At 43.0% G+C, this 12,803-nt stretch overlaps 1 protein-coding gene across 2 annotated transcripts in view; it reads left to right on the forward strand.

Annotated features, from left to right (window-relative positions):
* The window catches only part of EIF5 (eukaryotic translation initiation factor 5), a 65,686-nt gene that overhangs the window by 20,232 nt on the left and 32,651 nt on the right, over nt 1-12,803 (forward strand). For both annotated transcript variants that reach the window (XM_086937852.1, XM_086937853.1), the window contains 3 exons: nt 3,090-3,201; nt 10,596-10,720; nt 11,503-11,661. In XM_086937852.1, the coding sequence (XP_086793978.1) occupies nt 3,090-3,201; nt 10,596-10,720; nt 11,503-11,661 (396 nt within the window). The remainder of the gene's footprint in view (nt 1-3,089; nt 3,202-10,595; nt 10,721-11,502; nt 11,662-12,803) is intronic.

Consider the following 12,803-nt stretch of genomic DNA (forward strand, 5'->3'; position numbering starts at 1 on the left):
AACTTTAGTGCGCCATTGGCTCGCTTTCAGTTAACCTCCATTTCTACTTGGCTCTTAACTATTTCCAGTGTGTTCGTGCAATTTTATGAGCTGGACTAGATCATTAAATCTGCATCCAGTCTATCACTGTTTTTAACCATAACAAGGAGACTGGGATTAAAATGTGTCTTGTACCCCATAGTTAATTTTAATTCACACCACACCAACTACCCTGATTCACATTTGAAGACCTGCCACTCATACTCAACGTACAGCATCTAAATCAAAAGCGCTCTGGTGAGGAGCACCCATGAGGAAGCCCGCTGGGCTGCATCATGACACCCTTTTAAGTGTGTGAGGGCCATTGCCCCAGAGCTAGGAACTGCATTCCCTTTAGATTAAAAGTCAACTTTTGGAGCTTGTATGCTGGACCTGAATGTGCGCCTAGTCACCCTCTTTTTGTAGTCCCTTAATGGAAGGATCTGTGAAGGAATTTAAACTGAAACTGTCCAACGATAGGCATATTTAATGTGAGTTTATAAGCTCACACAGGCATGGCTTACTGTAGAAAAGGGTGATTTAAGCTTTCCATCTGATAGCCCCACCTGTACTTGTATCGTAATTATAAATGCAGGAATCGTGGGCCCCCCAGTGCAGCACCGTTTGCAAGATGTATAATAAACGGGGCAACTAGAATTATGCTGATGGGTAGGGCCAAAATATGCTCTAGGGTTGAGTACATTGTGTCAAAAACCAAATAATGCTGCATAATTCAACACATTTAGTGATGGTACTACATTTTGTCATTTTTAACGCTCTCGCCCTTCAACCAGCCGCCCTGCCCCCTCCAAAAGCTGCACACTGTCCATGCCAATCAAAATTATATTTTGTGCAACTCTAGATTGACCCAGCAATAATCAATAGTCTGCTTCGATCGAGTGCAGAGATCAGAGGTAACCATGACAAATTATTTGGCCTGTATACATTGCAACGCGATTGTGATTAGAAGAGTAATACGTGTGATTGTGTTTGCAACAAAGTGACTTAGTGTTCCACCTCTGGAAATCAGCTGGGTCAACTTGGTGTGATGAAGCATTAACTAACGAGTTTCTTACTCCCAAAAGGAGTTCAAAAACCTCTTAGCCCCAAATCCGTTCACTGAAACAAAGTCCTGGCACTTGGGGCTTTCAGTGGTTCTTTCCGAACTCTGTGTCCTTGTTCCATTTTTAAAAATGCTTAATAAATGTACCATCCCAGGAACATACTTTTTCCCTTGCAAACTCGTCAAAATAAAGGAGGGCTATAAGACCAAATTTACAGAGAATGTAAAAATAAAAACCTGGAAATAAAAGGAAAACTAAGTCTTGCACATAGTTGTAAGCATTGTAAAAATAGCATATCCCCCTTCAGGGTCCTGAGGTCACATCTTCCATCATTCCAGGTTAGGCACTCGGGCTTCCTGAAAATGATACCTTGAGAAGAGCAGTTAAATTACAAACCTGGTCGTGACTGAAAAATCCAAACTCTAGTGTTTGTTATGGTTTTTTTGTTGTATTTTTGTAGTGCTGACCTTTGTATGATAGTGAGTGGCCTAGCGCGAAAGTGGAGGGGATAAGGGCGTAGGGCTAGTTTATCCGCAGTCTATAACCATGTGTGCCTGAGGGACCGCATTCTGTCCTCTACCTCTTGCTTGGGCCCACGAAGCCTTCCCCTCACAGGTGTACTAGATTGACACATGGCATTGGTGTCAAGTCTACCTTTTTGATGCTTTGCTACTACTTACCCAAGAGTCTAATCTGCGGTGACATAGCAACAGTGGGAAACAACTTTTATGTCCTAAAGGAATACCAGGCTGCTCTGACTACGTTCTCGGAGCCTGTTGCAGCTCTGCAAAGCAGAGAACAGATTTTTGGACTAGATTCTTGTAATTTTATTTGCACTGGGACAGAGGCAATGTTGGGTTCTCTCATTACTCACCCACCTAACAGTTGGAAGCTGGATCAGGTGGTTTTGGTGGCTCTGCAGAGCATACAATTAAAAACGGCAAAATGTTAAAATGTAGAGAATTGGCTCTTAGAGTTCTGAGTGACATTAAAGCACTCTAGCTTTTCTCTTGTTGTCCAGTTGATGTCAATCTGAACCACTGATAAAAAAAAGCATCCCTGTTCTGCACAGTTACCCTTCTAGAGTTCATATGTGATTTGTTGTATTGAATGTGTGCTAAAAGATAGCAAAAAAGTAAATTGAACAGGAGTTCTGAACATGTCAGCACAAGAAAGAAACAAAGGAAGGTCACTAGATGTCCTAGCATTTCTAAAAGAAGGCTATTGACGTTGATCACGGTTGCAGTAATTCAAACGTCAGGCGTGTCTAATGGTCAACAATTTGAATTTTACTTTTGAGTTTAGTAAATTTGCATGCATTAGGATATTGATGAATATGATAGGACTGTCTTGATCGGCTTCCATGCGGAGTCTGGAGAGGAAAGGTTGGGCAGGTTATTAATAGGAAGCATATGGATTTTTTGTTACTTGTAAGACCAATGTGATATATAAGACTAGTATTTTGTTATGGGTGATTTAGAGAGTATAGCTTTGTGGTTTGTTTGGAGGGGCGGGAGTGGTTGCGCCAAACTAGTGAGTTTGGTGATTAAAATTTTAGAATTCGTCACGAGTCATTGAAGATATAGCAGCGGATCACCACTGATATTTTAGTTGCTGTGTATTTGCTAAGTGATGGTGGTTAACCTGTGCCTGTTCTGTCAACCCAGGTTGAGACATTTTAAGATTACCTCTGAAAGGGGGGCGGATGTAGTTTTACGGCTAGAGCGGTCTACCCCGCAGCTGGGGGAACCGGGTTAGTCTCGGCAACGACGCTCAACATCCTGTGATTCTGGGCAAATCACTTAAACGCCCCGTGCCTAACAAAAATGAATGTGTCCTTCTGTAGGGAAACTGGTGGTATGTAAATCACTCGGCTAGTTTTTTTGTGATGTTTCTGTGTAGTTAATCCATAACTCTTTATGGGTGTACGTAAAAAAAAGTGTTTGCATATGGCATGTTAAAACAGATTAATATGAGCTAATCTCAAATTGTCTTCATCTTTAACAGCATGTGAATCCTAAGAAGCAAACAATTGGTAACTCCTGCAAAGCCTGTGGTTACCGGGGTATGCTTGACACGAAACACAAACTCTGCACTTTCATCCTCAAAAACCCACCTGGTGAGTTGTCAAAATGTTTTTTTTTTCCTATTACTCGGGTAGTTAAGTTGAAACTATCACTGGGTATTTTTGCGCGATTAAATCGCCATGTTTGCAACATGTAGATCGCATACTGTGCACTCCTAACATCGAGAGGCATTTTTTTGTTCTATCCATATTGAGGGCGGGGATATAATGTCTTAAGATAGACAATGCGCTTGGACACGGGCCACCTTTATTTTATCTGCCATCTGAGTCTGACATTAAGACTACTACGGTAGTGCTCGCGTCTGCCGTTGGCCGACGGGCGTACTTTACGGGTTAATAGCATTTTCTCTACTTTTTGACTACTTCTAAGGAGAGTTCAGTACTTTGCAGTCTATTCTCAGCATGTGATCTCCACATCATGCTGCAAATGGAATGTTACTGGAACACTTGGTTTGCAGCATGTAGTGTTGCACATTAATGTGCTTGTCCGCCTCAAAGGTTGCAGGGCTGCTAAAGAACGTGTACTACATTTGTTACACTTTCAATTCCCCCACACACTAACTTCTATCAGTGATGGTGAAAAATGCAAACTGTCTGGGGTGGAGTTGGAGTTTTGGTGCATTGTAGGTTTTGGGGCTGGGATGAGTTATTTGCTACGAGTCTTCTATTTCAAAATCAACACAACATGGCAGGAAATGGTACAGCAGGTCTTTCTGCACACTGCAAGCCAGGTGTAATATACTTTCTATATGCAAGCAACACTCTGTGCTAGGTGTTTTATTACCTTTCGCAATTTTCGCTTGCTAGAGCAATTGGAAATCTAAAGAGCGTCTAATCTTATAGTAGATGCTGTTCTGATTTCAACATTAAGTTTCATATGAAATTTGTTTTCTGAAAAGTCATGTACATTTTTCGTTTAAAGGTCAAAATCTGCTTCCTGAGCAACCTACTAGTTAAGGAAACACAAGTGTTTGTATCCGCAGTCCTTTTTGTCTGCTGCACTAGCCATCCTCAAGGAGGTTGACCAGACCTTATCTGGCACAATGGACACCAGTGGGCATACCAACCATTGGACTTGGACACCCCCACTTTTTTGTTGACTGATACTGGTGGTAACTGACTCTGAGCTCTGCCTAACCAGGGCCAGGCCAATGCTATGCTGAAGACACTTAGAATACAGTGAAAACACCTACATACACTATGGGTTAGGGTATCCCTAGGATGGGCATGACCTCTCCTATAAGACCCTAGTACCTAATATGGCAGGGGTATTGAAACTATCTTTACGTCCCTAGTATATAATAGGGCATTGCAGTTTAGAGGCCAGCAACCCTTTCGGCACTTCCGAAGCCTGGGGTTAGTTTTAAAGAAAGCGTGTTTGCAGGACTGCTTTTAAAATACAAATTGTGCCCAAACTCGACAATTGCTGTTTGAGGCACTTAAAAATGTATTAACTACAATGTATGGGCATTTCAGATACCCCCAGGGTCTCCACTAGGCCCCCCGGGAGAGGGGGGGGGGGGCAGGTATTCTGTAGGAATGACCTTATTAAAGGAGCTTTACAGCGTGAATCTTTTCACTATGCTGTGCATTATTGCGCCATCTAGTGCTTGGGTCCTGAAATGTAGTACGTCTGGGGTTTTTTTCCCTTTATTTTTTTGTGATTGTGACATACCGCCATTTAGCGTCCTTCTGTGTACCATTGAGTTGGGTAGCATCTAACATCTGTTATTCAGTGCCAAGATACCCGTAGGGGTGAACATGCACTTTACAAATACACATGTTTTTTGGTGGTGTCCTTATGTGACTTCAACGTGCTTCCTCCGGAAGTTCCCACCTTGGATGCCATCTCTAGGTTTTTTTTTTTCCCCCGCCGTTGGGTCTTTATCAATACGGAAGGCGCTCCTGAAGTTTGGAGAGAAGAATCTACAAAATAACAAATTCCTAACTACTTTATTGACGTACCGGCGTTCAAGTCGGAACCTGGACGTATCGAAGATGAAAAGACCAAAACTTCAACGTCCTACGGAGAATGCGCATACAGGGGGCTCCATGTGCGCTGTAATGGGCAAGACTCGTTCAAGTTCTGCGGCAATTGGTATAAGTACACACAGATGGATCCGCATTAGGTCTGTCACCTTTGCCTGCCGCTGGACCACTGAAGCGAAGATTGCAACGCATGCTCTGCGTTCGCTCCGAAGACTTTAAGGATGAGAGAGGCAGAGGAGCAAATGACAGCATGCAGGGTCATGGACCTGGGCCTCTTCAGCGAAGAGCACCACGTCGCCGTAGGGCCTGAATGCGTAGAGGGCGTGCATGTCCGAGTCATCTTGGTTGAAAAGAAAACGGAAGGAGGTAAGAGAATCATCTACCCAAACAGTCAGCCGAGCCACGAAAGAGTGACTCTAAGTCCTTGAAAGGAGCCTTGGCGTCAACCGTTGATGGCTGCAATTGCGTCCAAGGACAAACAGTCTGTCAGTTCCTTTGTCAAGGATTCCTAGACAGCTAAAACCCTAGAAAAGACAAACGTCAAAGCCCAGTCACGAAAAGGACAGTTAAAAGTCGAAAAAAGTGTTTAACAAGCTTCAACGTCGACAAGCTTATAGCCGAAATAGCCAGCATCTTGCAACACTGAGTCAAAAGACCTACAGGGGCAAGATCTCTATGCTGAATCACCAGAAGGGGTAGACACATATCCCTCAAGGCCCTCACCACCAGATGACATTGGAATGTACAATCTGGTGATAAAGAAAGCAGTAGACGCTTATGGAGTGCAATTAGAGGAAGAAATGACACAATTGTGTTTTCTTCTAGAGACCTTGCTGCCTACACAGACGAGGAGTCCACTCCTTCCCATGCTACCTAGTGTACTGGACCAGGGCAAGGAAGCCTTTAAAGAACTGGCTACATGCAAGGCAGTCACACCAAGTGGTGAGGAAAAATACAAACATGCCTCAAAGGATCCTACGTACATCAGAGGATCAGTGCTATCTCACTCAATGATCCCTTCCACAGCTAGGAAGAGAGCAAATGTACCCACTAATGTGCGGCCGCCACCAGACAAAGAGCAAAAGAATTGAGCTCATGGGAAGAAAGGTGCAACGAAGTGCGGCAATTCAGTAGCGCATCGCAAATTTGAATGCATTAATCAACAGACCTGCATATCAACACTGGGAGGAAGTAGGGGAGCTACTAAAACACCTGCCAGACCAATTTCAAAGAAGGGTAAGCCACTTGGCTGAAGAGGGTAAGAACATGGCGAACACATTTTAAGTCGGCCCTATATGCGGCAAACATCGAGAAGACTGATAATAATCGGGGTCACAAAGAAAACACGCCAGACTACGAATTTCAGGTTTCAAACCAGAAGTACAAAATAACCTATTAATCTCCCCCATTCAATGGTGAACAGCTATTCGGAACAGCTGTGGACGACAAATTAAACCAATTGATAAAGGAGAATGAGACTGCAAGGTCCATGGGGGCACTAAAAGTCAGAGGCATACGTAGGGCCGCACCCTCACGGAGACCAACAGGCAGGCAGGGGTAACCACCAACCTGTAGCCTTGCATCAAACTTTTCAGCAAGGTTACCAAGGAGTAAGCTGGGGCCAACAACCAGGCCAGCAACAAGGGTGGCAATACCAACACAAAAGGCAATCCTTTCGAGGAAGAGGCCAAACACAGAGCGGGACAGCAACCCACCTCCAAGTGACTTCACTGCAATATTTATGCACACTCGAAAAACTCCTCAGAGGGTGCAACAGAGAAACCTACGGCAAGAACCTGTCCCAAAGAACAACAAATCCTTCAACATGTAACACCAGCGGGAGGCGGAATAAAAAACTTCTTCTACAAATGGGGGGAGCGTTTAGGTCCTGTAGATATAGGTAGGGTCCTTTATAAAAGATGTTTTGTAAGCCAGGTGGTGGACAAATTGCCCTGTTTTTAATTTCCTCATTGCATATCACCAACATAGGTTAACATGGCAAGAAGTTATTTATTAAGAAATCAAGGACTCAGTAGAAAGGTATCGCTAAAACCAACAATATGCTATTGTTGAATTTATCCTAAAATGTATTGACGGGAAGTTGTAAGACTTTGACTGTAAGCCAAAATTCAGCCTTCTAGTGCTCTGACCTGGTTGGCCAGAGTAATTGCATTAGCCAGGCTGCTTTGAGGAGGTGTTAATTGACCCCTGGGGGTTAGGTAGCCCTTCTGGGAGGAGAAGGCGCTGGGCATAGGGATTCCAGAGGGGTCGTAAACAGTATTCTGTGATAGGCGACTGGCAGGGGAGGACAGTTTCATTTTCACACCTGCTCTCTGAACCAAGCCAGATGGTAGGATTAAGGAAGGAATGAGCAGATGAGGGGCGCAGGGGAGACTATGGAGATTACCCATCCTGGAGGTGTGTTTAGCCAGCTCTTCTCCCTCTGCTGAAAATTCTGACACATTCAATTTTGGAGAAATTGTGCTTTCTAGGAGACCATTGACACTTTTAGAGGAAGTGGTCATACTCTCGAGTGTTGCCCTGCACCTCATTGGAAAGGAGAGCCCTCCTGCTTGACCCCCCAAGAACACCAAATTAGTATCGGAGAGGGGCAGTGCCTCTCATCAGCTTGAAGCTTTAGAAAGAAGGGTCCAAGCTAGAGGTTTGATTTGCACCAACCAGGCCCTGCATTGAGTACTGTGCGTGTCGTATTATTTGAAACTACAGCACGTTAGATGTACCTTACTTCAAGAGGAATGAAGTGGGGACGCCAAGCTGGAAACGTCAGGCGCTGTATTCTGATGGACTGCGTCAGCTTTGTACATGGGACTACAGCCCCCTGGATGTAATTTGTTTCAAGAGGAGTAAAGAGTGCGCTCCCTGCATAAACTCCACCAAGAGTCCCCTGCCTGGAGTGTATCCAGGGGACTTTTAAGGGTGTTGTGCAAGTTCCTTGTGGGAATTGTCGTCCCCACTTTCAAGGACCATCTTGGAGATTCCAGACCCTTGGATTGTGTTCTATAGTTTGTACTCGCAGAAGGAGCTCCTCACTGAATCCGGCCTGCTGCAGGAGGCTCTACGACGACTGGTGAGAAATCCTCCCGAAAAGTTTCCAAGTGTGAAGGTAAAATCTTGAGCAGGGCCTCCCGCTTCGTGTTTAGCCTCAAACTTTGTCCCGGTCAGAAGCAGAGCACTAGAAAGTGTTTAATCTTTCAAAAAGACCATCTCGGGTTCCCTACAGTGTCATTTCCCCCCCCTTTTGGTGTCATTTTAAAGATGGTCATTTTTATAACTTGTTGCATTTTTGTGTACTTCGTAATTTACTGATGTTTTTAAATGCTTTACATACCTCTTTGAAGTTGAGCCTGCCTGCTCTCAGCCAACCTACCAAGGATTGAGCATGGGAATATTTTCTAAAACCTATTCCAAACCCTATATTGGCAGTATTATTGCCAGTGGTAAATTTACATCTGCCACTACTAATCTACTTTCAAACAATAATGATGCAGCAAACACTGTTCTTGAGTGGGCTTGAGCGCTTGGGTGGGTGGGTGTGTTCCATTCTTTTATTCTGCCCAGGTATGTAGGTGAACAGTCGAACTATCTTTTTGAATAAGAACCTTAATAGGAAAGCCTGTATATGGGGCATTTAAAGACTTGTAGGACTCCTGAAGTACCAAAGACGTTCCCAGTCCATACACCAGCAGTCTTGTACAGGATGAGGCTTTTGATTTCATGTGGTTTAGTATCATTACAATCGCCAGTCCTTGATTACCAGTCAACCTACCCAATCAGTTTCTGCCATAGTCCACATATAAAGGTGCTGAAAGTTGTTGACCTTACTCCTGCAAGATGCTGTGGAGATGGTTCACAAAGTAATAGTATTCTATTTAATTTCAATTTTTTGTACAGAAAGGCAGATGCATGACCATGCTAAAACCTTACATACTCAACAAACATGAGAAAAAAACTGCAGTGACTTTGCTTGTTCACTGAACCCCAATCCCTGACTCTTTCAGATTAAGAGGACTTTTGCTTGGATCTTCTCATGGTGTATTTTTTTTTTTTCAGATCCACACTGCACTTGCCTCCAAATTATTTACCCCCTTAAAACCCTCTGGTCATAAAGATGTAGTGTTTATTTGAAAGAAAATAAAGTGGCTACCCTTTCTTGAGCGCTGGGCAAATCTATAAAGCATCCTTTCGGGTGACTTTGCTAACCAATGACTTAAAGTGCATACGAACGGGAAAGACCATTTGGCGTTCTGAAAAAAGCTTGTTTTCCCCCTAGCAAAGCATGGATTGCATTGGAAATTCCAGCGCTTTATGGTAGACCGCCACCAGATCAAAGCACCGCCTTTCAGCCTCTCGTTAACACCAGTAACTTGAAAAACTTTGCTATGGTTGTTCACTTAAGTCGTCCCATACCTCGACAATTGGCACATAGGTGCAAGGACCTTCTGGCTATGTAGTCTTGCTGATCCCACAGATTAACTCTTACAAGGAGGGCTAGACATGCATTGAAAGCAAGTCTCGGGCCACTGACCACTACGTTGAAAGAATATGGCCGATACGAGCTGGAGTCTGGTAGACTATATTTATGACCGGACAATTTTGAGATCAAACCCCAACTTCATATGACCAGACATCTCATTGAAGGGCCGACGAGCACATAACACACCCTAGAGCAGCATTTTGGGGATCAGTAGCAGAAGAAATAAAACATAAACACTGAGAGCAGTCAGGCTAGATTTGAAGGCTTCCCTACGTATTCTGCAACACGATTAAACCCCCACATTACAGTCCTAGCAGTGTAAAGACGAATTGTTAGGCAATACGTTCTGTTACACAGTGCATTCTGTAACTGCCGCTATACTGATATCCTGCATCCTTAATGGGGTATTTCATGTGTACATTTGACTGAAAACCTGTGCATTTAGGATAGAAGTTGCAGAAAACAGGATCACTATTTCAAGCACATGAATCTGAAGGATTTAACTGTTGTATAACTGTAGTTACAGGTAAGTAACGTAACTCCTTGCATGTACTTCAAACTTCTCTTTAGAAAATGTATTTTACAAGAAGCGTCGCTTGTCAGCAAATTGTTTACATTGTACCGTAATGTTTTACAGCACCCACTGAACAATTGAGAATTAGATCCAAGCTGAAATAGAAGTAGTGTAGTGCTGTAAGTTGCACAACTGACTTCAGCAATTGAAATCCCCTTTGAAATGTATGGGCTATCTTCTATTTTTTTTAAACCATTAATTCCTCAGGTTAATTTACATCTAAAGAGTGTTCATGTCTAATGTTGACAACTTCTGTAGAGGTTTGAAATGACTACACCATAACTAATTGAAAATTGGTATGTTATTAGGAGTAAATGACTTGCTTTTTGCCCATGCTTTAATGTGTATCTTGACATTTACTTATTGTAGAGAACAGTGATGGCGGTACTGGAAAAAAGGAAAAGGACAAGAAAAATCGTAAGGGTAAAGAGAAGGAGAATGGTTCTTCATCCAGCAATGATAATCCATTAGATGAGATCAGCCCTCCCCGTGTGGTAAGAAAATAATGAGAAAGTAGGCTCTCTAAAATGTGAGCTGTTTTTTGACTAGTTTGTACTTTTAGTTTGCATATAGACTAGGTGGAGTATCTGTTCATCTTCAGGCGCTACACCAGTGGTCTCTAACCTTTTCTGTAGTAAGGGCTACTTCTGATCAGTGAAAATCATTGTGTGGTACTAAAAGCCTAGCAACTTATGCAGTGTTATCAGACACCCTCACACCCAGCTTCATTGACTTTAAGTCTTAATGTCCATAGAAACACTTAATTGACTGGGCACTGATAGGGCTGCGTAGCCTGTGAGGATGTATGAACATGTGTATGAATTGAACATGTGTATAGGTAACTAAAACCTGTTGTATGTACTTGAGGCACAGGGCATACATTTTGCCACTGTTGCATGTACAACACAAACCTACATACATATATACACCGGGGGGTTCGCTGTTCCTTGAAATCTGAAGTAAACAAGAAAATCTTCCTTATCGGAAGACGGAGCCCTCTTGCACCTGAATGGATGTCATGCTTCATCATAGGGCTTTGCTCCTCGTGTGAAGTTGGGTCAAAAAGTGAGTCTACTTGTAAATGGAGGTTTTCAATGTTAGTTGCTGTGTTGTACACTGCTTTTAAAATTGCCTACCAAGGGTTTCCTGCCTAATGCATGCACGTGACCCTGTAGTTGCGGGTATGTAACTTTTTCTTGCGCAAGTTTACATTTTTCTAACTGCTGCAACATGTTTGTGATCCTAGCCGAATAGTAATTTTTAATTGTACACACAGGAAGATGAAGACGATGAAGATTGGGGCGAAGATACAACAGCAGAAGCGCAACAAAAGAGAATGGCTGAAATAAGTGACCATGCAAAGAATTTGACCCTAAGCGAAGAACTGGAGAAACCTATAGAAGATAGAGTGAATACATTATTTAACTTTGTTAAGGTAATTGAATTTTGTTTGCTCACTTGTTGCTAGTGTTGATCGAAAAATTGGCTTTTTTGGCTAATACCTTTTCAGTGCAGATATTTTGAGCACGACTGAGCCCATCATAGGTGGTATAGTAGGATATTCTTTTTGTATTTACTGTTTTGCATGCTTTTTAATAAGGTGGAAGTTATTCATTGTAATATTACTCTGATTTGAGTAGTTTTCAGGCTGGTATTCACAAAATTCCCAATGGATCTAGATTTTCTTCCCGCATAAAATATTTGTGCACGCTTGTGCCACTAATTTTGGTAGTTGTGATGGTTTTGTGATTACAGCCACAGCTAGACCATGCACTTTAGAACAGCATGTCAGTGTCCTTACTGTAAAACCTATCGCAGTTGAAAAGCTGCTTGCAAAGTTTTCCATAGTATTAAATATAAAGTGGTAATGTAGATCCAGGAAATGGTATTTGAGCCAGCAGTGTTTTACTTTTGTTTTTTCTCACCAAAGTTGCATTTGTGTGTTGCTATAAAGCTAAAGCAGTGAGTGCACTCTCCTCCCATCTAGTAATATTACAGCTTGTTTTTCTTCGAAGCATTCAGAAATTAGTCGTTACATACCTCAAAAACTTCCGTACAGAAATGGCACAGACACTAGTGGTTCAAGGCATGTGGGCTGCTGAATTCATATCTTAGCATAGATCGCCTAGATTGCACCTTGTTGTCCTGGAAGAGTCTTTGAAGTATCACGAACTAGGTGACTCCTTCCCTGGACTACAGTGCGCATGGGCATCTTCTCCATCCTCAGATTGTTTTTTTCCGCCATTGGGTTTGGATGTTATTCCTCTACTCCAACTTCGGACTTCGACAGTATTGTTCTCGTTCGGTACTTTTTGACTCAGCCAAACTTTCCATCTCGATCCGGTCGTCGACGCCACGTGGGCCTGCTGTCGCTGGAAAGGAGCCCGTTTAAAAGGTGCCCAAAATACCACTCCAAATTCCTGCATACTGACAAACCTACATTATGAAACAAGTGCTTATCACCGGAGCACAACGAAGAAAATTGCCCCGTGTGTGCCCAATTCAGTTCGAAGAAGACCATCCGGATTCGACGGGCGGCTAGGCAAGAGATGCAGCGGGCGGCACCGGAGAACATCT

The sequence above is a fragment of the Lissotriton vulgaris genome, chromosome 9, assembly GCF_964263255.1.
Source record: "Lissotriton vulgaris chromosome 9, aLisVul1.2, whole genome shotgun sequence".
NCBI lineage: Eukaryota > Metazoa > Chordata > Amphibia > Caudata > Salamandridae > Lissotriton > Lissotriton vulgaris.